Raw genomic sequence first — 27,942 nt, 5'->3', positions numbered from 1 at the left:
CCAGTCTGACAGCAACACACTTCTTCGTTTCCTCCTCGCCGTCCTCGTAGATTCTCCAGGAGCCGATATCACTCCATACTTTCATCATCCCAAACTCCAGAGAGTCCAGCGTTCCTCGCCGGCGCTTACTCTTGATTTCGAGTTTTGGGGGGGGGGGGTATCAGGTTAAGCCTGGAGAGCCCATAACAGCTCTGCCCCCCCTCAGGGGCATTTGGATAAAGGTCTCAGTTTGCAGGAGAGTTTGTGTCGGAGCCGCAGGGAAGTTGGGATTAAACTGCACTCATCAAGAGCACAAACCCCCAGAGAGAACAATGGACCCCCCCCCACCCCCTGGGGGAGAGGAGGGCCGAACCCACCAGAGTCCAGCTCAGCAGAGGAGGAGCCTGGATCTCTGACCTGGAAAACAAAAGCTCAGGATTTGACGTGGAAGGACTTTTCTCCTGCGACCCCCCTTGTGTTTATCGGGGGGGGGGCAGGTGGGGCTGGAAATGGTTAAGCATAATGGAGACAGTGTTGCTCTACAACGGTGAGGAAACGGTGGCGGAGCTCCTCAGGGCTCCTCAGCCCATCAGCTGTCACAGCAAATAGGTGTGAAGAATGCAGCCCCGCATCACTTAAAGGGATGTTTATTTTACCTTTAAGCTCATTGATTAAATGTGTGAAGGAAGAACGCAAAACTTGGTGAACCTCCAGTGAGTTTTTCATATCAGGAAGCTGATATTCATCCGTATGGAAGAATGGATTTTGAAACAGTCAAACGTATGGCGGTTCATCCTGAGGGGATCATGAATATACCCAACAGTCCGTTGATTGTGGCGGATGTGTTTGAGCCCTCAGGGACAGAGATGCCAAACAGACCAGAGAGCCAAAACCCTCTCTTCTGGCACAAAAACGTTTAGTCACGAGATGACTCCCCCGGTCCGTTGGCGGCCCCCGATGACCCCCCACTTGGAGAACGCTGTGACTCATCAGATGGTCTTTGTTTTGCATCCTTTGTGAGGGCTGGTCGATGTGAGACGGCGTAGGGGTCGAGGTCCAGCTGACGGACTACCTCCGCTCCCCCTCCTCCACCTCACCACTCCACCCAGACTGACACACCGTCGGTCCGAGTGTATAACCAGATGTTTCCAGAGGGGGGGTCACTTGGATTGAATGGCCCCACAGTCAGAGGAGGGGGGGTTATAGTTCCTTAGCTCCACACCTCTCAGGTGTGATCCCACCGCCGACCACCAAGGATCTGCTCACTGTTCTTCACCGCTATTCCCTTCTCCTTACTTTCCCACGCTCCTGCCCCCCGCCCCCAAGCTCCAGTATTGGGATTTCCTCACCTTGAACACATCTGTGTGTTTACACTCCAGCGGTGCCCCCCCTCCCCCCTACGGAGATATCTCTCCCACATTATGGTACGTTCCACCACAAACCGCTGTTGACGAGAGCGTGAGGGGGGGGGGCGTATCTGTCTCTTGACCTCAGCTGTCGTATTAAATAAATGGATCTGCGTCTCAGATGTTATGTTGTGAAATTGAGAAACGCCAAAATAGAATTAAAAGATGAATCTGTCAACAATTATTATTGTAATGTCTTAGCATACATCCATCATTACAAAGTACTGTTATACATGGAACTATAGGCTGCACTACACATTATTATTGTTTAATAAGGAACATTATATGATATGTAATAGGGGGTCCCTCCACCAGGTCTCTATAGGCCTTGGGGGTTTACAAGGACAATAAAAACATATATCATCTATTCATGGAGGCTTCTTCAGTTGGAGAACAGGGAAAGGCTCTTGGCGAGCGGCAGAGTGAGGTTTGTTAAACGGTAATATGTTGGTAGTGAGAATGCCGGGCCGAGGCCTCGATGTGGAACATCTGTCGATGGCGTCTGACGCACACGCGGCCTTGAAGTGGCCAGATGGTGGAAGCTGTTCTGTCCTACGGGATTTGAACTGAGCTCGGTTGGTCTCTGACTGCAGCCGTATGGAAGCGAAGCCTGGGTGTCTGCTTTCAGAGTTTTAGAGACCAGTTAGAATGGAAGTGTAGATGCTGTCCTCGTCTAGACGCTTGTTTAGCAGAGAGAGTTATGATTTTCCCTCCACTGGAAACTCCTCCGATGCCAAATGTTCCGTCCGTCCGCCCGTTTCCATCCCTCTCCACGGTGAACGCTGCCTCTTCACTGACGTAACGCTCAGATTGAAAACACGTGGAGGTCTAAAAAAAAAAAAAAAAATCTCATTCAGATACGCGAGGCTCTTCTGGGAAGCTCAAATCACACATTTGGGTTTCTGGTTGTGTGAAATTCAACTTCCTGGTCGACTCCGAGTATCAAGATGATATAAATATGCTGTTGTTTCCGATGTTGTTGGCAGAATTCTGACTTTTGTTTTACGTGATCAAGAAAAGACTGTCTTTCCAACTTCTATATGTATTAATATATATTTGTTTGTGGTTTATGGAGTATAACTAACCCAACTAATGTCATCTGTTCGTAAGCAAAAATGTCAAACAATATGTTGCTTCCAACTCTTCAGATGTGAGGATTTTTGCAGTTTCTCTCATTGTAAATTTGATGTCTTTGGGTTTTGGACTGTGTTTTGCTACTTTTTGTTATTTTATATTAATCGTTTAATCGATCATGAAAATGATTTAGTTGCTGCTTTAACCTGAAGTAAACAACAACCGCCATCGCTTCTAGTTCGATGAATGTAAGAGATTGGGCTCTCAAAGGCTCTTGACATGACGGCGGCTGAACCGGCGGCTTGCAGCTAACAGTGCTAACAGAGGTAGCGGTGTTCACCAGAGGGGAAACCGGAGATCGGGTGCTTTGCTGAGTCTGGATGGCGTTATCAGCTGTAGACAAAGCAGCCCGGCTATGTCAACAACACCGATAACAACGCACACAGAGGGACAGAGCCTTCATCCTGTGCTCCACTACATCTTTACTTGTTTACATTAATGCTCTGAATATCAGAGCACCTTTAAGAAAGTAGGTTTTCAGGACCTTTTAATTGCAGTTATTGAAACGAGGAGTTTCCAACAAACAAAGGTTTTTTTCATGTTAAGGCCACTCCATCCACATCTCAGTTAAACTGTCCCAGAGCTGCTATCTGACCTGTTATCAGTTTTCCTCCCCGCTTCGCTTCACACTCGTCCACGTTCCTCAGATCTGGGAGATGCTATCGATCACCGTCTGACAGGGGAAGACGGATTAGCAGCCAGACTCGAGTGCTCTTGTCGGGTCTGAGTGATGGTCTTGCCTGCCGTGGTGGGTACATGTGGGGGCGGATCTGGGCCTTCTGGTCTTTGATGTGAGGGTCTGCGCTGCGTCAGCGTTCCTCGAAGGCTGCGTGAAGTGAATCTCCCCGAGCATCTTCTTTCCATTAGCCGACAAGACGATATGCTGTCCGTCTCTGTCTGATCTGTATCGGGATTTCCGAACAAACGACATGATATTCTCACGGTTAGTTGGCTTCTGCCTCCGTTGGGAGAATAAACAGGAAATGCAGTCGAGATATCTGAGAAGCAACTTACTATTAAAGAGCAACCGTATAACAAATGACTATGATAATAATGTAAGCAGCTAACTAGCTTAGCATTTACAGCTGTAAAGGCTGAAGAGCTGCGGTCTAAGTAAACAATAAGCCTACTGCTTTTGGATGCTACTATTATAATAATAACGGTTAATTAAATGTATATAGCACATTTAAAGTACAAAATACATCACAAGGTGCTTTACTAGCAGAGTTTAAGCTAATGTTAGCAGGACAGGCTAATGTTAGCGCTACGTCTGACAAACACATCCTCATCCTGAAAGAGTTTTTAATCTTTTAATATTAAATTATTAGCAAAAACATACTGTTTTACTTTACAAATAAGTTTGTAGGCTTGTTCTGTTAGCAAGTTAGCATTAGCATCGGCCTGTTATAGGTATATAACCATGGATATTTAAGTTTGAGCCGGCTAACCATGTTTCGTAATGAAATGTGAGTTTCTGGTTGTAAAGGTGTTTATGTTCTGTGCATAGCAATGGTAACTAAGGGCAGCGCTGCTCAGCGAGCGGCCGCTTGTTGTTTTCCTGAGAAAAAGGCATTTTTTTCCTGACATTCTACACCTTTTATTGTGGCCTTTAAAGGGCTCCGTTAACTTTGCTTCCCCATCCAGCTCACAAGTGAGGATGAGTCACCAGGGTTTATTGGAAAGGGGTCAAAGGTGAAAGCTTTGATTCAGGTAGACGAGATATAAAAGCAAACTTATTTCTGACTCCCATTGAAACGAGTTAAGGAAGGCCTCTTCCTCTGGCCGCCTTCAAGCGCTCCTCTTCCTGTTGGACTCCACCCCCCCCTTTTTTCTTTTTTTTCCGTCCTCATATGGAACTCATTTGTCTGCTCGGCTGTGTGAGCGAATACAACAGTGAGACGAGCGCCTGAACGCATCACACACCCATCAGCCAGAGAAGTGATGCATTAGTCAGGAAACCATCCGCTCTGTCGGCCCGTTACCGAGGCGACGATCTCATCGGCCGAGATGTTCATATCTGCATATGAATCTGCATGTGCATATACAGTACTTTAAACCAGCCGTGGAAAAAAAATACTCCTTTACTACATAGAAGTAGCTATGTGTAGAAATATTCCTGCATTCAGGAAAATAGGCATCAATAAAGTCTTATCTATAATGAGACATCACAGTATTTTTTGATATATTTGATGTATTATTATTATCTTGAAAATCCTGAAAAGTAACCAATGAATATAGTGGAGTAAAAATACAACGTTTCTCTCTACATTGTGAAAAAAAAATAGAAACGCTCAGTTAAAATACAAATAATTGTACTTGAGTGAATGTACTTAGTTACTTCCCACTACTGCTTTTAACACAACGTAACACCACACTGGTCCTGTACTTCAGTTTTCTTACAAAAGTATTGATTGATTGAAAGTGTGCAGAGAGAGAGAAAGGGGCGAGAGAGTGAGAGAGAGGGAGAGAGACCCTCTGAGAGACCTCTTGTTATTTTAACCCAGATTCAGCACTGAAATATGGCCACCATGTGGACTCTCTCAAGAAGTGTGGCCCCAGCCAATCAGAGGAGACGTGGCGGTCCGGGGAGGGGGAGGGACTTGGGGAGGGGGGGGTTCTTGAGAAAGGGAGAGAGGCATTGAAAGTGAGTTAGCGGAGGAGCCACATCTCCAGGAGAGCTGGACTATCCACAGACCGATGGAGACAGGTTGGACTCTGTCGTTATATTTAATGATCATTAAAGCAGCGGAGGAGGAACCCTGCATTCATTCTGTCTGAGAGGAGGTCAGATATTGTGTTTGTTAAAAGCAGATGTTCCTTTTTGTTAGTTTGTTTCTTAGATAATGGACTTGTTGTGTGTTTAGCGTGTGCACGAGAGGTCGGGAGGAAACTCCCATGTGGTGTATCTTTTAAAGACGAGAGCCGTTATGAGACAAGGAGGTAGTATTCCAGATCCTCCGTGACCAATCGGCCCTCGCATTCCCCTTCAGTAGCTGCAGGGTCTTCTCATTCAAACAGATCCCCACAGATTATACCCCCCCCCCCCCCCCCCACCTTTGTTTTAAAATTGCTTTGCTGTTGGTGGGTCACACGAGGAGAGAGAGAGACAGAGAGAGAGAGGGAATCCATGCATGTTCCTTTATTGCTTTAATGGTATCGGGGTTTATAGAAGCTTCACAAACTCATCCAGCTCTAAACAAACAGTGTCCATGGCGACTCGGCGCACGGCGGCTACGTGCTCCGTAGACGTGTTGAGATTGTTTCCGTCAGCGGCGGCGGTGGCGGCGTGGAAAAGGTTTCCGCTTCCTGCTCGTTGAGTTGCTGTGATGAGAGGAAACGCTGAGTGGACACTTTGGACGGGAGCTGTAGAAGCAGCGTGGCTGGAGGGGGCCGTGTTGAAATATCCCCAGCTATCTGATGGACTGGTATGAAAATGTGCTACAAACATTCATGCTCCCCAGAGGTTGAACCCTAAAGACTTTGGGGAACCCCTGACTCATTCAGCTGGGCCACAATGAAGCTGACAATTGTAGCGAGTAGTGACATCTTGACGATTAAATGCAGTGCAGATATTCGTGTTCCCCAGAAGTTGAATCCTAAATACTTTAGTGATCCCCTGACTGTTTCTGTCATGTCACAATGAAGCTGACAATTGTAGCTAGTAGTGACATATCTTGACAATGACATTTTGTGCAGATATTCGTGTTCCCCAGAGGTTGAATCTTAAGGGCTTGTGAAGGGAACCAGGGTGATACTAACTTTTCCGTTTGGCTGCCTAAAAGTAGGTCATCATGCAGCATTTCCACAATATTTGGAACAGACATTCATGTCACCCTGAGGATGAATTGTAATGAAAAACATCATCAGACCCACATTTCACATTTTAATATTTGGCAAAACAAATGTACTTTCTGCTTATTACTTATTAGTAAATATTAGCGTCAAACTGAGACAGTGACCATTATAGCTGCTAAACCTCAGTGTTTTAGCATTAGCATGTTAGCATCCTGAAGTTAGCATTAAGCTAAGAAGCCACAGCTGCAGAGTTTCTGAGGTGTCGCCTCTGTGAACATCAATGTCCTGAAATGCATTTTGAGCCTCTCCATTAGTGAAGGCAGCCGGGAAACTGGGGGTCCGACCCTGTGGGGGGGTGCATGTGTCAGATGGCAGGGAGTCTTGTATGTGTGTGTGTGTGTGTGTGTGTGTGTTGGGATTAGTGTTGGGGGGGTCATGGGGGTGCTGGGTGCAGTCTGAAGCTTGTAAACTCTTCTGTGGATGTAAACCGAGCCTCAAATAATCCGGGGTCTCCCCCCCCAGAGTATCAGGGACATCATAAATCCACCTCCAGACCCCCCCATACGTGGACTAGGACCACGCTCTATCTTGGGAAGCCCTCCTCTGGGAACAAATACCAGCTCCTTCAATAGGACTTGCCCAGACTTGTTGCAGATCTACTGACCCACATTCATTGAGACCCACTAGTAGGCACAACGCCGTGTAAACCAGCGGGCCTGGGATGCCAGCACAGGCGAGGTCAAAGGTTAAGTGTCCAGGTCTTTCAGAAGGTCCAGATCTCCCTCCAGCTGGTTCCAATTGTTTCCAGTCGGAGAGGAATTAGTCTCTGCAAACGTTTGACCGTAAGACCGCCTGTCTGAAGCCCAGACGTCAAACACGAGACCTCCAGGACCGGAACCTCAACGGCCTTCTGTGTGTGTGTGTGTGTGTGTGTGTGTGTGTGTATGTGTGTGTGTGTGGTGGGGGTGGGTGGGGGGGGGGGGGCAGCGAATGTGAGTCTGCATCTGTTCCTGCATCGCTCCCCGGTGAGGCAACGAAGACGCCTGTGATTCACGAAATTAATTTTGGTTTAAGTCCACAGAGGCGGCTGTCTTATGACCTCATCTGTTTAACACAGTCCAAACACACACACACACACACACACACACACACACACACACACACACACACACACACACACACACACACACACACACACACACACACACACACACACGCACGCTGTACTGTAAGGAACCACAGATCTGGGTCATCCTCTCCACTGGAAAAGAAGACGGGTGGGGTGAGGGCCGTGTTGTTGATATCTCTACAGGATGTCAACGTTAACGTAACGCTCTGAGTCACTCACACTCTCTCTCGCCGGGATGTGAGCCCACGAGGGACCACCACGACCCTTCGCCCTGAGGGCCACGGATCCCTCTGCTGTCCTGCCAAACGCCAGTCATAGGATGACTAACGGACTTCCCAGGATGCAACAGGGGGAGCTTGGGCTTTTATAACACAAACTGTTAATTCTATGTTGTAACGCATGCTCTGGTTTGTAAAGGTCTCCCATAGATAAAAACTTAAATAGAAGTAGTGTTTCCAGATCTTTGCCGGGGTCCCGAGGGTCTTTAGATAGGGCCGATGAAAACGGTCCTCATTGTTGTCTAGAGTCATCGGGAAAGGAAGGCGTCACTTTTGAACGAGTCTTCACACTCAATCAGAGAGGCTTACGTCAAGGACCGGACATTTTTAGATGATCTGGTGACACGATGGAAAAGAAGTAATCTAATTACATTTTTTATGTAGCGCTCAATCAAAAGTTACCTCAGGGCATTTTTCAAAAACCTTACTCTTAATAATAGTATTCATAGAGACTTGTATATTTATTCATTTTGAAAGTAAGCCTCCCATTAAATCAGCATTTCTGTCTGGTTTTCCTCCCGTTTCTTGCTGCAGATGTCTCTTAAAGCAACACTCTCTTGTTGTCATGAAGGTCCAAACGTCTGCTGAATGAATCTTGTTCTGGTTTAAAACGATAAGTGTGAACTGGTGATACCAGTAATCCCTGCTGAAAGAGCAAAGTACACTTTGACTACAACCTCTAGTGAGTCTGCAGCTTCCTCATTGTACTGCGTCGTGCCGCTGACTCGGCAGATGTCGATGTCACCGAGGTCATCAGCGGCCGCGTGACGGGGCCGGACGTGTTATCACCCGTCGGCTGACCCCGGGTCAGCTGTGTGGGGGCCGACCTCACCGGAGACTTGTCTTCTGTTTCCGCCTGCATCCGTTCTCTCCTCCCGCCGTCTTCACCTCCACCACGTTGATCTGGTTTCCATCCTCGTGGTCACAAAGTCACGAGGATCCCCCCCTAACGTAAACACAGTGAAAACAGAAGAGGCCCACTTCAAATGAACACAACTCATTAAAGCCTCTTTCCTGATGATCTACAGCAGAAGCCTCCCTTCCTCCTCCTCCTCCTCCTCACTTTCCCTCCTTCTAAACCCGACAGAAGGAGAAAACGAGAGCTCCACTCTCTCAAATAAAACCTCCTTTTATACACGCAATAACACTTTTATACGTGCAATTAAAGTTGTTGTGTGTCTGTTGTATCTCCTAGGTGTGTCTGATGTGACGCCAGCGGGCTGGCTCGGGGAGCACGGCTTCAATACCATGTAGACACCGAGATCCCAGACCAGAACCAGAGTGTAGACCGACAGGAAGGAGGGAGACCGCGAGGAGGGAGGAAGAGCCGCCGCTGAAGCGTCTCTGGCAGGAGATAAGAAGGGAACGGAGAGAATCTGTGAATCGTTGACGTGAACCTTCGCCGGAGAAGGATCGCCACCTTCGGAGCGAGACTTCCCGCCGCCGCCAGCATGTGCCATGTCATCGTCACCTGCCGCTCCATGCTGTGGACTCTGCTGAGCATCGTGGCCGCGTTCGGCGAGCTCATCGCCTTCATGAGCACCGACTGGCTGGTGGGGTTCCCGCGCACGCCGGACGCCGTCTTCGGCCCCCATGGGGCCACGGCGGCCGGCGAGGCCTACCGGCCCACGCTGGGCATCTACGGCCGCTGCATCAAGCTGCCCCACCTGAAGCGGGGCATCCTGTGCGGCCCGTACGCCATACACTTTGGGGAGATCGCCAGCGGGTTCTGGCAGGCCACGTCCATCTTCCTGGCGGCGGGCATCCTGCTGCTGTGTGCCGTGGCATTCATCTCCGTCTTCACCATGTGCTTCCAGAGCATCATGAAGAAGAGCATCTTCAACGTGTGTGGACTGCTGCAAGGCATCGCAGGTGAGACCAGTATATTTATACTTTATATATATATTTATACTTAATTAAACTGCTCGTCAGATGGTCACTTGAATTTCCCTCGGGATCAATAAACTATCTTCCTACCTACCTACCTACCTACCTACCTACCTACCTACCTACCTACCTACCTACCTATCTACCTCCCTTCCTACCTACCTACTTACCTACCTACCTATCTACCTACCTTCCTTCCTACCTTCCTACCTTCCTACCTTCCTACCTACCTACCTACCTACCTACCTACCTACCTACCTACCTACCTACCTACCTACCTACCTACCTACCTTCCTTCCTACCTACATACCTACCTACCTACCTATCTACCTCCATCCCTCCCTCCCTTCCTCCCTTCCTACCTACCTACCTCCCTTCCTACCTCCCTTCCTTCCTACCTACCTACCTATCTACCTCCATCCCTCCCTCCCTTCCTTCCTTCCTTCCTACCTATCTACCTGTCTACCTACCTACCTACCTACCTACCTACCTACCTACCTACCTACCTACCTACCTACCTACCTATCTACCTCCCTTCATACCTACCTACCTACCTTCCTACCAACCTTCCTACCTCCCTTCCTTCCTACCTACCTTCCTACCGACCTTCCTACCTTCCTACCTACCTACCTTCCTACCTACCTACCTTCCTACCGACCTTCCTACCTTCCTACCTACCTACCTACCTACCTACCTGTCTACCTACCTACCTACCTATCTACCTCCCTTCCTTCCTACCTACCTTCCTACCGACCTTCCTACCTCCCATCCTTCCTACCTACCTACCTACCTACCTTCCTACCGACCTTCCTCCCTCCCTCCCTTCCTTCCTACCTACCTATCTACCTCCCTTCCTTCCTACCTACCTACCTACCTACCTTCCTACCGACCTTCCTACCTACCTACCTTCCTACCGACCTTCCTACCGACCTTCCTTCCTATCTACCTACCTACCTACCTATCTACCTCCCTCCCTCCCTCCCTCCCTCCCTTCCTTCCTACCTACCTACCTACCTATCTACCTCCCTTCCTTCCTACCTACCTACCTACCTACCTACCTACCTACCTACCTACCTACCTACCTACCTACCTACCTACCTACCTACCTACCTACCTTCCTACCGACCTTCCTACCTACCTACCTACCTACCTACCTACCTGTCTACCTACCTGTCTACCTATCTACCTTCCTACCTACCTACCTACCTTCCTATCTACCTACCTGTCTACCTATCTACCTATCTACCTCCCTTCCTTCCTACCTACCTACCTTCCTACCTACCTACCTGTCTACCTACCTACATATCTACCTACCGTACCTTCCTCCTTCCTATCCTATCCAATCCACCTTTCCTAATCTAACATCCTCACCCAAAGACCGACTGTGATCTAAAAACATCAGGAACCTTAAACCAGACTTCATCTAATTGTTCCTCTTGGTTCCTGTGGCGTCCGGCGTCCATCAAGGTGAATCAGAACTTGTACTTTCATCGGAACGTGTTCATTACGGGCGCCACGACCGCCCTGAAGCCAGAATGATGTGTTTGAGTCTCTGGGGGTGCGTCCGGTGAACTTTCACCTCGGTTAGTGGTCGGGAGTTTAAAACACATGGTGGCTTGTTTCCGCCCGCAGAGCCGTCACTCGGAGCAACTGCCACCCAAATATTTACTCTCCACCCGATACAGCTGCACTCTCGTGTGTGTGTGTGTGTGTGTGTGTGTGTGTGTGTGTGTGTGTGTGTGTGTGTGTGTGTGTGTGTGTGTGTGTGTGTGTGTGTGTGTGTGTGTGTGTGTGTGTGTGTGTGTGTGTGTGTGTGTGTGTGTGTGTGTGTGTGTGTGTGTGTGGTGAATTAAACAGGGAGGAGGCCGTGACATCATCGCCTCTCTGGTGGTGGTTATATGGCCGTCCTCCCCCACAGTTGTTTATGTGGCGGCCCAAACGGAGAGAAAGGTGGGCGGGTATGCCGAGCTGTAAGACTGGAAGCATCTCTTCGTGTCTTCCTTCATTCAGGACTCGGTTAGCATTTGTTTAACTGCATCTCTGGTGCGTTAGGTGAGTGTGGGCGGGTCTAGTGGACGGCCAGATTGGATTTTTAGATTATTTTTGCAAATAAAGGATGGTAAAATATGCTCCTCATCACGGAGAAACCGAGAGCGCTCTGAACAATACACCGGTCGATCTCATATTAGCGAATCGGTCCGAGGAATCGGCCAATGAAATGCATTTGGTCCATCTAGTAATGTGGAGTGTTTAGTCAGTTAAAGTTTGATCCTTGTTGGGACACCTGGAGGAGCAGACAATGAGTCTACTATAACCAATAAAAAGATAAAGACAGCTCAAAGTACGAATGTGAGTCACCACGTCGGCTCGCGGAAGTTCGAAGGGTCAGGTGTCGTAATCGGAAAAATGACCCAAATGTAGATTTGGTGTGTGTGTGTGTCTGTCAACGTGGCCGGATGATATCACTCTCTCTGATATCGCCATGGCAACCCTGGGCTTAATCACCGTTTCCACTACCCTCGGCTAACGAGGAAACCGAAGCCGGGCTGCAGATGTTTTTGGGGGATGAGAGCGACCTCAGATGGGAAGATTGCGATGACGGCGTTGCCAGAGATCTGGTGACATCATCGTTGACCTCCACACTCGCTGATGTCACTCTTTTTACTCCTTTGTCCTCCGTGACACACTTTCTCCGCCAGAGAGTCTCGCGTGTCGTTACCCGACGGTAAATCCATTCCCTTGGCTTTCCGTCATCGGATGGTGAAAACAGACGTTGAGGGTCAGTCGGGGAACTTGGGAGACACGCCCCCTAAAGACGACCTGAGGGACTTCCCTTACATTTAATGAAACGCCGTCCTCATCCGTCGTCCAGCTTCAGACAAAAAAAAAAAAACACAAACTTGGCCGTGAAACCGTCTCCTGTTTTTGTTGTGTTTTTATTGGCTGCCATAAAGTTCCCTCCGGCCGTGATGTCACAGGCGGCGTTGCAGGTTTTAACCGTCGACCGTGACTCAGAGACTAACGGTTTACAGGAACTTAACAGCTTTACTGGAAGAAAACAGCTGATGCATCTGACGGCTCTAACTGGATGTCTGTTACCTAGAAGTATATATTTATTTAACATGTCAACATATATTTATTTACCACAGTATTTAGAATAGCAAGTGGTTTACATAAAAAAAATACAGAAAAGTGACATTAGAGCCACAATAATAATGAATCCAGCTTCTTAAACGTGAACTTTTCCTGCTTTTCCTTTATCTTAACAATAGTTAATTCAAATAAACATTTTTTAACCCGTTTACTGTTTTATAGCCCGTAAGATGAATCGATTCAGAGAGAAAGCAGTTGCCAGTATTTCCCTCCTTTGCTCTGTGTTTTTTTTCTTGTTTCCTGGAAAGGAAAACGGCTTCTTGGAGCCGAGTGCAGACCTGCTGCTGCGCTGTATTACAGGGTGGAGGCTGTGGGAGCAGAGGTTAGGGAGGAGGAGGTGGGGGGGAGGTGGGGGAGGGAGGGGGAGGCACGGCTTGATGCTGGAGAATTGACAGTTTGGAAGTTAACGGAGACGAGAGCCAGTGCAGAGGGAATAGTGGGGCTGGAGGGAGGAGCCAAGATATTAGGTTAGTGTGTGTGTGTGTGTGTGTGTGTGTGTGTGTGTGTGTGTGTGTGTGTGTGTGTGTGTGTGTGTGTGTGTGTGTGTGTGTGTGTGTGTGTGTGTGTGTGTGTAGGGGGGGTCTTAGGAGGGGTGGGGTTGTGAATTAAAACCATACCTTCTATCCATCACTGGAGCCGGTCTGGACGTCGGAGCGATGCAGCAACATGTGGAAAGAATTTATGACCTAGTTTTCATTTCCTTGTTTAATATGATATTGGGCGCTTTAAGAGGGAGAGAGAGAGAGAGGGAGGGGGGGGGGGGGGTTTGGGAGGAGGGAGAAGGGAGAAGGAGAGAGGGAGGGGGGATTAGGAGAGCGAGACAGTTTCACCTCCACATTTTGTTTTGAACAATCGAGACAGAAATCCCCGTCTGGTTAATTTATTGTCTGTTATTGTGTTTGTGTAAATGTTTCTTCCTGAGCTCTGATTGGTCGCAGGACGTCATCATACCGACCAGCTGTCTGATCCGCCGCCACAGGAAGTACAGAGCAGGAAACGTCACGCCGTTTTCTTTCTTTTGAGTGAAGGTTCATTCTTTTAGTTGATGTGATCTGCTGCTTCTTTAAGAAGAGCAGGAAGTACTCACATGCTGTACTTTTACTGTGCAGGAAGTACTCACATGCTGTACTATTACTGTGGAGGAAGTACTCACATGCTGTACTTTTACTGTGCAGGAAGTACTCACATGCTGTACTTTTACTGTGCAGGAAGTACTCACATGCTGTACTTTTACTGTGCAGGAAGTACTCACATGCTGTACTTTTACTGTGCAGCAAGTACTCACATGCTGTACTATTACTGTGGAGAAAGTACTCACATGCTGTACTTTTACTGTGCAGCAAGTACTCACATGCTGTACTTTTACTGTGGAGGAAGAACTCAGATGTTGTACTTTTACTGTGGAGCAAGTACTCCCATGTATTAAGACCAAGAGGCCGGGTCACGGCGGTGGTGGAAGTGGGTTACAGTCGAACAGGAAGTGAGTCATCCTTCCACGGAGACACCAGAGGTCGGAGGTCAGCCAGCGACTGCGGCCAGTGAGGAAAGCCCTTCGGCCACCGCTTCCTGTTGTTCTCCCCTCTGCTGCCGGTCCAGGTCCAGGTCCGGGTCCAAGTCTGGGTCCCGGTTTCGTGTTCGGGTCATCAGGAAGTCGGGAAGCTTTGAATGTCTCGATGGCAGGAAATGTTTTGGAACCAGAGGAAGGTTACTTTGTTGCAGTCGCTCAGAACCTGAAGCCCCTTTGATCTCGTTGGTTACCATGGTGATGAACAATCAGGTGTTGTTTTATATCTATGTGGAGGTCAGTCGGCTTCAACCCACCGCTGGTCTGTAACTGGTCTGTAGTCTCAGTGGGTCCCACCACTGGTCTGTAGTCTCAGTGGGTCCCACCACTGGTCTGTAACAGGTCTGTAGTCTTAGTGGGTCCCACCACTGGTCTGTAACTGGTCTGTAGTCTCAGTGGGTCTACCAGTCTGCTAACGTGTCCCCCTCCCTGCAGGTCTGTTCCTGATCCTGGGTCTGATGCTGTACCCCGCCGGCTGGGGTTCGGACAAGGTGCAGCTGTACTGCGGCCAGGACGCGGCCCCGTACCGGGCCGGGCTCTGCTCCATGGGCTGGGCCTTCTACACCGCCATGGGCGGCACCGTGCTCACCTTCGTGTGCGCCGTCTTCTCGGCGCAGGCGGAGATCGCCACATCCAGCGACAAAGTCCAGGAGGAGATCGAGGAGGGCAAGAGCCTGATCTGCCTCCTCTGAGACCAGAGACTGTAGTCCTGATGGGGGGACGGACTAGGAGGACCAGGAGGAGGACTAGGAGGAGGCCGCTGCATCTTTACCACTAGAACTGACTGTTTGTCTGTTTGTGTTCAACGTGGGAGAAAACCTACAAGTGCCAAGTTTGGTTTTCTCAGCGTGCGTTTTTGTCTTTCGGCCACTAGAGGTGCTGTTTTCATAAAAAAAAAAACCCGCCGCGTGTTTCTGTACATACGTGTGATTATTATATATTTTGTACATAGTTGTGATCGGTCAGCTGATCCAGGCTGTGCTGATGATGTCACTCCTTGCCTTTTTAAACACTGATTTTGATAGTTTTGTTAACCAGCAGGGCCGTTTGTGAGCGCTGACCCAACGAGGGGAACCACTACTCCGTCAGAATAGACGGCTCCGCATCAAGCTAACACAACGGACCGCCGTCTGAAGGACCCCACATGTACCCGAGAGAAAGGGTCCGCGTTGCACGTGAATATCGCTGTTGTCATGGTAACGCCTGGTTTCAGGGAGGCTGTCGAGTCGTGGATGGAGTTCCTTCTGCCTAAAACAATAAAGAGAACGGTGAAAACAAAATACTACGGTTTCAGTTTGTTATCCAGTGTGGGGGAGGGAGGGAGGGAGGGAGGGAGGGAGGAGGGAGGGAAAGAAGGAAGGAGGGAGGGAGGGAAAGAAGGAAGGAGGGAGGGAGGGAAAGAAGGAAGGAGGGAGGGAAGGAAAGAAGGAAGGAGGAAGGAAAGAAGGAAGGAGGAAGGGAGGGAGGAAAGAAGGAAGGAGGGAGGGAGGGAAAGAAGGAAGGAGGAAAGGAGGGAGGGAAAGAAGGAAGGAGGGAGGGAGGGAAAGAAGGAAGGGAAAGAAGGAAGGAGGAAGGGAGGGAGGGAAAGAAGGAAGGAGGAAGGGAGGGAGGAAAGAAGGAAGGAATGAGGGAAGGAAAAAGGGATGGAGGGAGGAAAGAAGGAAGGAGGGAGGGAAGAAAGGAGGGAGGGAAAGAGGGAAGGAAAAAGGGATGGAGGGAGGAAAGAAGGAAGGAAAGGGAGAGAGGGAGGAGGAAGGAAAGAGGGAGGAAGAAAGGAGGAAATAGGAAGAGGAAGTTTGGCCCTTGAGGTGTGTGTGTTTGTGTGTGTTATAATAAACATCATGATCGGTGCTGCAGTGACATTCTCCTTTTTAATAATTCATTCTAAATGTAAGATATATCTAACTATTTAACTAAACTAAGTAACCTAAATCATATTCATTGATCACTACTGCCCTCTGCTGGTTTCCAGCTGCAGGTGCAGCTTTAAACATTGGCTGTTTGACTTCACAGAGGAGAAACCATGAAAGGCAAACAGAGGAAGGATTTTATTTAGTGTTAATACAATAAATATACAAAACTCAAAACTACTCAACATGCTGAAGGTCAAACCAGAGTGCATCTTTAAAAATCACACCAATCAGAGCAAACATCTGCAATCATACAATATATACAAACACCACTTTCCTGTTTCTCTCCCAATAATTTAACCCAGACTTTTATATCACTAAAGAGATGCTTTTCATTTAATAATAATCGTCAGTGTTTTTCTACCACGAACCGAAGCACATCAGCACATCACACAGCGTTTCTCACACTTTACATGGTCGTTGGTTTTCTTAAAAGCAAAGTCAAAAATAACAGCAGAAATACTGTAAGTGCCACTCGGTTTGATTCTTTTAAAAGACATAATCTCATGTTGTTTTGCACGTAAATGTACTCAGGATTACACATGCACTGGTTCAGATTAAGCCAGTGTGAAATAAAACAAAAAAACAAAATTAAAATAGAGATCAGAGAGCAAAACAAGGCATGGTGAGGAAACGTTTAAAAAAGAAGAAGTGAGGAAGGATCCCAGACCTGCAGCCAGACTCGGTGACCAGATGAAGTTAATCTGGATTAATAAACCGCCTCCATTTCCACTCCTACACATCAAATACACACAAAGGCTTAACTGGCTTCAACATGAGACACGTTAAGAATGTAGACATTCAAAGACGTTTCAGCAGGAACGGTAAATGTTCTGTTTTTACATTTCTAACGCCTGAATACTGGAAATCAAAGAATGACCTTCAGATTGAGTTCAGTGATCGTCAATCCACAGTTGTGTTAATTATGAATATGGGAGAGATTTCTCAGAGCGTTGCATCGACATAACTGGCCCTTTTATGTATTTTTTAAGTCATCTTTTTATTGTAATATATTGATTTACAGCACATATATGTAAAAACAGAGGGGGGAGGGGCCTAGTTAATGTCTAATTTCATACAACGGTGGAGAATTAATGTTTTTGAACCTCGTCATGCAAGTGAAGAGTACATCCTGAGTAAAAACTGAGGTAAGTCTCCGGGAACGCAGGGGAGCTGGAGACGAGTTACACGTTCCTCGTGGTTACAAAGCTGTAGAAACATGCATCTGTGTACGTGGGGTTATTCACCGTACCGTCATTTATTGATTCATTCCTTTATTTAGTTCTCAGGGAAATCAGCTGAACTCAGCTGGTGCATGGATGAATTAGAGCGGGAGGGCGAGCGGCTATTTGAGATTTAAAGTGCGACTCGGGCGTAATTTCACGATGGATATGTGGATTCCTTAAAGGCAAAACAGATTCCAAGCAGAAAAAAGACTTTTAAAGTGATAGTTCACCCAAAAAAAAAAATCCAAAAATATATTTTGGAAGATCGACAGGCAATTCATTTAAAAAAATGACTCTACAGCCATGCTGCCGGTGCTTTGAGCTAAATGCTAACGCCAGTGTGGCTCACATTGACAATGCTAACATGCTATCGCTAAGCATGTATAATGTTTCCCATGTTCAACATCCTACTTTAAAGTGGTAGAGTAAGTAACACGCTAAACTAGATCAATTACCAAAGATTCATCCGCTGCGATCCTTTTGAATATAAATCTGCTTCCTGCTTTGATACTTAACAAAGAGGATTCTGGGTGAAGCATCGCTTCAAAGCAAAGCAAAGTCTACATACTTTCTAAAAAAAAAAAATTCTGGAGGAAAGCAAACGAGAGAAGGCAAAAGTGAACTGGAATGCACAGCATTCATCTTCAGCGATACGTGGTCACTCCACCAGGGGGCAGCGGTGTTACGTTATCAGGGGAAAAACAACAGCAAAGAGAGAGAGCTAACATGACTTCCACTCGTCCCGATGATAATAAATGGATTGTAAAATAGAAAGTAGTGATTTTAAAAGGCCGTAAGGAGAGGACGAGGACCGGCTCACTTACATTTAAAGAGAGGGAAGCAAACATTCATTCATTAAACTCACAGAGAAAATCAAGTTGAGCACGCTGGTTGAGTGGCAGGAGTGCAGCGTAGGTGATGGGGGGGGTTTGGGGGCGGGACCCAGAGTCTGATTGGATCCTGTTTGCAGCGGTGGTTTTCCCACTCAGACTTAGATTCGGGATCATGGGGGGACCGGATGGCGGACGGTGGTCCCCTCACATGAACCGCTGATGGGGAAGAGGAGGGGTTGGACGGAGGGATGATGAGCCAGCTCTCTCAGCCAATCAGATCTGCTCCTTGAAGCCTCCCTGTGCAGCCCTGGTGGCGGCGTTGGCCGCCGCCGTCTGGACCGTCTTGTTGGCCATGACGCCCGTGGCGAACTCCTGCTGGGCCTTGGCGAAGCTGGCGCCGGTGGTCCGGTACATGCCGTGGACCTGAGGAGGAAAACACGTGACTCAGACTTTTAACGGCACCATCTTTCCTCGAGGTGTGCTGGCGTGTTTCTACCTTTTTGAACATGATGAGCGACATGACGGCCTGCGAGGTGAAGAGGGCGGCGATGAGGATCATGATGATGCCCACCGGGATGCTGCGGTTCAGACCGGTCAGAGCCGAGATCCATCCGCTGAGGACGAGGTCGGGGAGGATGAAGAGGTCAGGTTTTTATCTGCTGCAATTTAATCTGACTCGGCGGGGCGACCCCGACTAAGAAGTTACATGGTGGAATACACCATTAACGCTTAATTGGCCGAGTTTTAAGACTGTTTATGAATAAAAATATACATATTTGTGATCTGTTTTCAGGTTTAGGAAGTTAGAAAACATCAAAAGTCATGGTATCTTCAACCACAGTCCTGTCTGCAGCTAACGATTACTTTCATAATCTCTTCATCTGATGAATATTTTCTGGATTTATCGTGTATAACATTTCTTACAGTTCAAGACGATGTCATAAATCACAGTTATAAATATACGGCTTTCTTCCTGTCTGTATGGTTTCTCACCAGGCGCCCCAACTAGTGATGCCGATGCACTGGAGGACGTAGATGCCGAACTGACAGATGTACACGAAGAAGAAGGCGAAGAACCTGAATGAGCTGTCGCTCCTGGAAAACAACAAACACCGATGATTTAAACACTGAATCCTCGAAGGTGCAGCGCGGTTTCACCGGGTTTGTGTGGTTACCTGAACGCCCCGTAAAGCGGTCTGTACCAGCAGACGTAGGAGCACGGCGTGAAGAGCATGAACCAGAGGATGGACAGGCCGAAGTCCACGCCGCGGGACGCGTCCACGAAGAACCAGGCGAGGCAGCCCACCATGTTGGCGAGCAGCGTCCCCGTGTGGACTGGAGGGAGAAGCACAGGAAGCACCTGGATTACAGGTGCACCATGATACCGGCAGGTAAAACTGACAATCCAGTTCTATTATATTATATTATATAATATTTATTTTTGGTTAAATTATCATCATTATTATTCCCTTTTGTATTTTTACTATAATAATAATAATAAATATTATTATTATTATTATATTATATAATATTTATTTTTGGTTAAATTATAATCATTATTATTCCCTTTTGTATTTTTACTATTATTATTATATTATATTTATATTATTATATTATATAATATTTATTTTTGGTTAAATGATCATCATTGTTATTCCCTTTTGTATTTTTACTATTATTATTATTATATTATATTTATATTATATATATTATATCATATTTATTTTTGGTTAAATTATAATCATTATTATTCCCTTTTGTATTTTTACTATTATTATTATATTATATTTATATTATATAATATTTATTTTTGGTTAAATATCATTATTATTACCCTTTATATTTTTACTATTATTATTATTATGTTATATTTATATTATATAATATTTATTTTTGGTTAAATGATCATCATTGTTATTCCCTTTTGTATTTTTACTATTATTATTGTCATGAATGGATGTAATACTCAATTAAAAAACAAAAAAACTGACACTACTGCACACAGTTTGTTTATATAATATATATAATAATGAATATAACTCATAAAGTCATATGTTTCTGCCACAGACAGGAAAGGGGGCGGACCCAGACCACCTCTGCCAGGTGAATTTAATCTCCCATGTCTACCGTTTCGGGGTCCTGACGGGGTCGGCCTGGTTAAATGCACAGTAACAGAATGAGTCCGACTGGTTCGACACACGCTGTGAAATATCACACACGCCTGCTTGTTGACATGGCGACGCAGCTCTACATGCTTTCTGAAACCGGAGAAAGAGAGGGAGAGTAGCTGCTGCTCTCAGAGGTCTGCATCTGAAATCATGTGACCGAGGCGCTTCATCCGACCACATGACTGCACCACGTGCCCTCGTCACGCGCTCACTTCTCATTCATTCCCAGAATTCCACAGTTTTACTCCCCTTATGACAGAAGAGACTCTTATTCAGGGGGTCGAATAAAAAAAACTCACTGGAAAAACTCATTAAGCATCACATAAGAAGAAATGTACGAACCATGTTTGTGTTTAAAATGATTAACTCGAGCAGGACAACACCCATTTAATCCATATATATAAATATATTATAAATTATAAATATAATAATCCATAATCCTGTTCCAGTTTGACGTCCATTCCTGGATATGATCAAAATGGAAATATTATGTGATCATCTCTCTTGATTGATGAACTGACTGACTGTTCAGAGATCTCTGGTTTCTCCTTGTTCTTACTGTAAACTGCCTCAGTGCAGTAAATATCAGGTGAGCCACTCACACATCCAGAGGTAGTAGATGATCTTGACGGTCTTCTGGAACTCTACAGGGATGTCCACGGTGATGTCGTGGTAGAAACACGGGCCCACGGGGAACTTCTCTGGGAGGGGGGGCCAGTTGTTCTTCCTGCCTGGAACAGCAGAAGAACATTCAAACACCTTTAAATGGGACGTTTGGCAGTGAGATACAATGAAGATGACCTGTGTGTGTGTGTGTGTGTGTGTGTGCCGACTGGTTTCAAACAGACAAAGATGTGGGAATTTATAGGGATGGGTCGGTATTTTTACTTTTTTTTTTAGAAATACTGTTATTAATGGTTATCTGTCTCTACATGTCGGCCCTGTGATAGACTGGCGTCCTGTCCGGGGTGTACCCTGCCTTCGCCCAATGACAGCTGGGATCGGCCCCAGCCCCCCCAAGACCCTGAATACAGGATAAGCGGTAGACAATGGATGGATGGAAATACTCTTATTTTTGTAAATACTTGTATTTTTTTGTAAATACTCTTATTCTTCGGTAATAGTTGTATTTTTTTTTTTTAAATACTGCCTTCTTGAGTTAAATGAGAAGATCGGTTCTTGAGTCTGGGGGCGTGACCCGTGACCCGGTGCTGACCTCCTGAAGCGCTGAGCGACTGCATCTCTCTCTCCCGGCGGTCCAGCTCGGCGGCCTTCCTCTCCAGCTCCTCCTGTCGCCTCAGCAGCTCAGCGGCGGCTCCTGACTGCTCCTGCACACACACACACACACACACACACACACACACACACACACACACACACAAATCAGAATCAACCCAGTCCTCTACACCAGCAGGAGAAACGTCACAACAACGTGTTTCCTGGAGCCATGACGACGAAAACCAGATGACATCACACCACATCTGGATTACTCTCTCTCTCTGTGTCTGTCTGTGTCTCTCCGTGTCTCCCTCTCTCTCTCTCTTCCTGTCTCTCTCTCTCTATGTCTCCCTCCCCTCTCTCTCCCTCTCTCCTCCCCCCCCTTCCCAGATAGCAACAGCCTCCTGCTGAGCTTCGTTCCTGTCCACAAACTCAGCATGAAACCAGCTGTCACGTTGCTGTATTTCCTGCCTTGAATAGAGAATCATTAGCCAGACGCGTGATAACATCACGATAAGAAGAGTGTGTTACCTGTCCCAGAGCCTGTGAGTAGGTGGGAGGCTCCTCTGTGGGTTTCATGATGGCGGGTTGCGTGTTGATGGTGGGCGCCGCGCTCTTGGGCGCCATACCGGGAGGCATCTACGGAGGAACACATGTACGCATTTATAGATGAACCCTCTTCATCAGCGTTCACGATGCAAAGAATCTACACATGAAACAGTCTTTTTTCTCAATAATACAATCAGAACTACCAACTGTTTCCTCAAGTTAGGATAAAAATGACTGAATTAATTACGTTTTAATTGTTCATAGCCAAAAAAAGAATAAATACTATGCAAAAAAACCCCAACAGTATTAGCAGTAATATAAAAAGGTCCACTTACTAGCTTTTTTCAGAGCTCTCAACCATATATCTTGGTCTTTTTCAACACATTAACTGCCTGTTAAAAGCTTGTTTAGATTTAGCTTCCTAACGATCAAGTGTGAACTCGTTGTTTATGAGTTGTAAGCAGTTCAATCAGAGAGACTGATTTTTTTTGGCAATTAACTTCTCAGATCAATTTATCCGAACGGCTTTAAGAGGCCTGAAAAGGTTAAACTATCCAATGTTTTACTAGAAAAAGAAATGGACGAAAGAAATCGGGGGAAAAGATCTAAATTTGAATAGTTGAACAACATATTTCTTCTTTCTTGCGATCTGTGCGATTACAATATTAATATATATTTAACATAAAACAGGTCTGGTTTTCATTTAGTTCCTCTTTCCTCATTTTTGTGAAAAAATACAATTTAAAGTATGAAAAATAATGACTTAATAATAAACTGAGGCCTTTTTTTTGGCCGATTTATTGACTGTAATTCCGAAATATATTATTCGCACAATTTGTTAAACTCGTCTTATTTCCCAATTCCACACACGTTTTAATTAAAAGTCACCATTATGGCTATGCGATCCTCTGGATGTTGGAGTACTCACCGGTTTGGCGTCCGTGAAGGGATTGTACTCCTCCAACCCCGGAGGAGCCGCCTGCCGTACTTGTGTCACTGATGGATCCTGAAAAACAAATAACACTTTCAATTCATCTTGATAAATAAAAAAGGTAGAAAATGAAATGTTCTGAATAGCTGTTTGGATATGAGAGCAGTCATGTGTCTGCCTCCTTGTGTTTTCACTGAGGACAGCCGTGGAAACGTCTTATCGGTAAAAACCCTCCATTATTCTGTCAGATGAGGCCACACAACCCTCTTTATTCAAAACGCAACAGGCTATAATTCAATACTGGCAAAGACACGATGATTCCAATAATTTTCACAGGAAGACGGCTATAAATAACTAAAGTCCATGAGTCTCAGAAGAGGAAGAGGAGGGGGGGAGGAAGGCTGCTAGAGACAGAAATAAATGTGTTTTTCTAGTAGAAAAGTGCCACAAAAGCTGCAAAAGTGCTCCGATCCTTTTAGGCACATTCTTGATTTGCAAAGGCGAGCGAACTCAAACAACCTGGAGTGCCCGTTTTTTAACGAGGAGCTATGTAAACACACACTAAGTGGAATAAAGGCTGATGCAAAAGCTCAACTATGTTTACTTACGAGGCGTTTTCAACTATCAAAGATCAGCGAACAGACTTAAAGAAGTGGAATCGTTTCATATCTTCTGATGTGATAATGAAAGCTTCCACTCCTGCAGGCGTCGTCGTTTTGATCTTACCATCAGCTGCTGTCAGTCACGCACGACTTTCATTCAAATCGCTGCTCCAGATCAACATCCAAATCTGCGTATTCCTGCAGCGCTGCCCTGATAACTGGTGCTCTCGCTTAGTCTCTCTGACTCTTTACGTTTCTGGGAGCATCTCTTCCACTGCTTCCAACCCTCTCACACACACACACACACACACACACACACACACACACACACACACACACACACACACACACACACACACACTGCAACTTGTCACCAGACCAGGGTGATAAATATTTCAGGGTGTGCTGTCTTTTAAAGTTTAATGTCGCCCGATTGCGCAGCCAAAGAAACACATGCATATTCACCAAGTATTTCACCCTCGACATCTACAGTTACAGAAAATGAAGAAAATCAAAAATACAAAAAAAACATCCACCTGTTGCACGTCTGTCTACCTGCGAGGAGGAAGCCAATTTCACGCTTATGGATTTTCTTTCACCTAATGAGGCGCAAACTTGTGGGAATAAAAGAGGCATTGTGATCAAGCTGCAGTGTTTGCCACAGAATCAGATTCTATTTGTGGTGGTATATATATATATATATATATATATATATATATACGCAACACACCATGTAGTCGTGCATGGGTGAAGGGAAGATCACATGTCAACACCACAAAGCCAAGTCAGCCATCATATCACCACCACAGTGGTTTGAGTTTGGTGTGAAATAGAAAAGTACAGCCTGACATCTACTAAAAAAACCCCCACAAGTTTCTAAAATGCCAACAGATGCAACAGATAAGCTTTCCGTTTCTAATCCATGCAGATGTCTTAACCACCGTGGACGGACAGACACACTCACACACGCCACTGAATACATAATCACCTGGTGGCGACGACAATATAATGCATGACTGACTGGGATTGATGACATTTTAGCAGGAAAAAAGGGCGCCGGCGGGGATGCGAGCACCACATGTCACCATGACGGCACCATATGATTTCATGAAGAATTGAAGATAGCTCAGAGAAGGGAACAAAGCTCCATTTCTCTTCAGGCGACAAAAAAAGGAGGAAGAGTGAGCCAAGAAGTGACAGAAAAATGGCAGAGCAGCCGGGTTTCACTCGTCATGTCAGTATGTTAATGAGGCAGCCTGAATAATTCACTTTCCATGTGTCTGATCGGGCAGAGCGAGCCGACAGGATCCGCCTGCCGGTGGAAGACTTTTTTAAGTTTCTGTGAAACATTACAGCCTCTTAAATGGGAGGAGATCGTTTATTGTGGTCATGCACAGGAATGTCTGTGCCATAATCTATACAGGAAATGAATTGGGTGATCACCTGACGATTCATTTTTATATTAGGAGTACGAGAAGTGCTGCTAGATTTGCTATTCTTCGTATTGTATGAAGGACATAACCTTTGTATCCTAGGGCAAAGGGTGCTGGCATTCATTTACTGTTTTATCTGACCAAACCCGAGAATACTTCATTTACTGTCATAGAAGACCAAGAAAAGAAGCACATTCTCATAGTGAGAACATGGTACATTCAAATGTTTGTTCTGTTTACTTAAAATAACTTGTAATCTCACAAATAGTTGCAGATGCTCTAGTATTATTTTTTGTCATTTTAAAGATGTGATTTATAGTATGTTTAATCCATAATGAAAACGGTCCAAAGATATTAATTTAAATATCCAGAAAATCAGCTACTATTCATAATTTGAGTTGCAGGATGCAGGGACGTTTTGGCATTTATGCTAAAACACTTAATTGATTGTCAAAATATTTGCTTGACTGATCAATGACTGCGATGAAAATTGAAAAGTAGCCGCTGCCCTGGTGTTTACACCTGATGTGATGATGATGACATCGAGTGCAAACACCTCTACAGACTTACTGAGGGAGGAGGACACCATAAAGCACATGATCACATGATCCACCATGACAGGTCACAGTTAACAGGAGTCAGTCTATAGATCAATACCTATTTATATATATAAAGCCAAAGGCATGCGGGTGGAGAATGTATGTTCTGCTCTCTTTGGAGAGACAAATCAATTAAATGCATCCATGCAAGTATCATCTCCCTTAAGTCCGGAGTTATTCAATTCAAAGCGTTTATTATCATATGCACAGTAAGAAACATTGAAGTATGAAAAAAAGAAATTATATTAAACAAAGCCATTTTAAAAGGCAGCATTATTATTATCATCATCTAGATGTTGTTTTGGTATAGAAAGTCCAACATGGCGATCATGTTATGTTTATTTATAGGAATTGTACTATATATTAATTGGGGTGTTTTTTTGTGGTACTTTGTTTTACTGTACTATGGACCTCCCATTATGTCCTGATTATTATTATTATAATCAAACAACATTTATAACAGTAGTTTAGTGTATCTACTTGGAAAAAAACATTATTATAATCAAACAGGAACATGTATAACAGCAGTTTAGAGTATCTACTTAAAAAATAGATTAATAATAATATTAATATTATTATTATTATTATTATCAAACAGGAACATTAACATTTATAACAGCAGTTTAGTGTATCTACTAAAAAATTATGATCATTATTATTATTATTATTATGATCAAACAGGAACATGTATAACAGCAGTTTAGAGTATCTTCTTAAATTATTATTATTATTATTATCAAACAGGAACATGTATAACAGCAGTTTAATGTATCTACTTAAACAAATACAAACATGTGAATGTACAGGTTGAAAGTTAAAAAATAAAAAGGTGCAAAATAGCATGAAGTGTTTTAAGGATAAGAGTTAAAACAGCACAACGCCCTGCTGTATCACAAGGAAGGCTTAGTAGACACCCAGCTAGCTAGCCACCTAGCTGGCTAGCTAGCTAACGCGGCTACCTTCACCTGACATGTTATGTCACACTAAAGTGTACCGATACGAAGTGACAGACCGAAACTAAACCCTAACCAACAAGTGAATACACGTCACTGCTACTATTACTATATTTAAGCCCAAGTACACTCCTTGTAGCTGCTTAGCAAGGAGCCATAAAGTGTCCGGCTAGTAACGTTGTTATTAATGTGAAATAACGGCACAAGCTAAAATGCTAACATGGCTAACGTAGCTAAGCGAACGTCACCTGAAACGGGCTGCTCGTCTCCGGGTCCGCGAACGGGTTGCTGTCGAAGTCTGACATTCTCTCTCCTTTTTGGGGGAGGTTTCCAGTTGAGATGTGTCTCTAAATATATAAATAAAAAAAGATTATAGGTGAAGTTAAAGAGAGCTACTCCCCCACCCCCCCCAAGAAGAAGACTGTTGCTTTGAGGTAGAAGACGCGAGATGTGTCCGGCGGTGAAGCGTTGGCTGTGTCCAGAGATACTATCGGGATTGGTCACCAGCAGCGGATCACGTGGCAAGGCGGAAGTAAAGAATCCTACGCTGATTTTTGATTTATTTATTATTTATTTGTTTATTTTTGTGAAACGTCACACCCGAGATACACCAATGATGGGAAAATATAATGCTTTTTTTTTTTTTTTTAATTTATGAATTTGTTTTATTATTTTTTTTGTGAAACGTCACTCCGTAGGTACACCAATGATGGGAAAAATATTAGGCCTTTTAATTTTTTTTTTTAATTATGAATTTGTTTTATTTTTATTTTTTTTTGCGAAACGTCACGCCCTAGATACACCAGTGGTGGGAAAAATATTGTGCTTTTTTTACTCCACTACGGTTATTTGACAACTTAAATCACTTTTCAGAAAAGAAGATTGAAAATCTAGAATATAATGTTTCTCAAAAATATTGACTTAGTATCTTAAAAAGAATTAGTTACTGTATGTTGTATGTCATTACATTATTTCTTTAAATTTTTTATTATTTTTATTGTGAAACGTTGCGCCCTAGATACACCAATGGTGGGAAAAGATTGTGCTTCTTTTGTTTTTACTCCACTATGGTTATTTGACAACTTAAATTACTTTTTGGAAAGAAGATTGAAAAGGATTTATTAATGTATGATTATTATTATTTTAATAAATATTTGTTTAATGGTCAATTCAAACATGGCATAATCAACACGTT

General features: G+C 45.1%; 2 protein-coding genes across 4 annotated transcripts in view; one reads left to right on the top strand and one right to left on the bottom strand.

The window, feature by feature from the left end:
- The window catches only part of lhfpl2a (LHFPL tetraspan subfamily member 2a), a 28,225-nt gene extending 12,633 nt beyond the window's left edge, over positions 1–15,592 (top strand). Inside the window, exons 1-3 of one of the 3 annotated variants that reach the window (XM_084034888.1) lie at positions 5,140–5,226; positions 8,917–9,593; positions 14,761–15,592. In XM_084034888.1, the coding sequence (XP_083891014.1) occupies positions 9,173–9,593; positions 14,761–15,017 (678 nt within the window). In that variant the 5' untranslated portion in view covers positions 5,140–5,226; positions 8,917–9,172 and the 3' untranslated portion in view covers positions 15,018–15,592. Of the gene's footprint in view, positions 1–5,139; positions 5,304–8,916; positions 9,594–14,760 lie in introns of those variants that run through there. The other 2 variants (XM_084034889.1, XM_084034887.1) reach the window with 2 other exon arrangements.
- Positions 15,593–16,351: 759 nt separating this feature from the next.
- LOC311029708 (secretory carrier-associated membrane protein 1-like) lies at positions 16,352–27,237 on the bottom strand. Its single transcript, XM_084034980.1, has 9 exons — positions 26,996–27,237; positions 23,158–23,235; positions 22,212–22,319; positions 21,679–21,790; positions 21,065–21,193; positions 19,470–19,629; positions 19,288–19,389; positions 18,791–18,908; positions 16,352–18,717 (listed from the first exon to the last, which is right to left on the bottom strand). Exons 1-9 carry the CDS (start codon positions 27,050–27,052, stop codon positions 18,568–18,570), a joined length of 1,014 nt encoding a protein of 337 aa, XP_083891106.1. The 5' UTR covers positions 27,053–27,237; the 3' UTR covers positions 16,352–18,567.
- Positions 27,238–27,942: the final 705 nt, after the last annotated feature.

Source organism: Eutrigla gurnardus (assembly GCF_963514095.1).
Source record: "Eutrigla gurnardus genome assembly, chromosome: 19".
Taxonomy (NCBI): domain Eukaryota; kingdom Metazoa; phylum Chordata; class Actinopteri; order Perciformes; family Triglidae; genus Eutrigla; species Eutrigla gurnardus.
The sequence above is the reverse complement of the archived record's forward strand: the minus strand, read 5'-3'. Positions and strand labels throughout refer to the sequence as shown.

What these genes read in the sequence shown, in the direction of transcription:
- LOC311029708 (XM_084034980.1), bottom strand. Translation starts at nt 27,052, where the DNA reads ATGTCAGACTTCGACAGCAACCCGTTCGCGGACCCGGAGACGAGCAGC. An exon ending in ACTCACAGGCTCTGGGACAG is followed by an intron (nt 21,791 to 22,211) that starts GTAACACACTCT and finishes GTGTGTGTGCAG; the next exon opens with GAGCAGTCAGGAGCCGCCGC. An exon ending in CATCTACTACCTCTGGATGT is followed by an intron (nt 19,630 to 21,064) that starts GTGAGTGGCTCA and finishes TTCTCCCTCCAG; the next exon opens with TCCACACGGGGACGCTGCTC.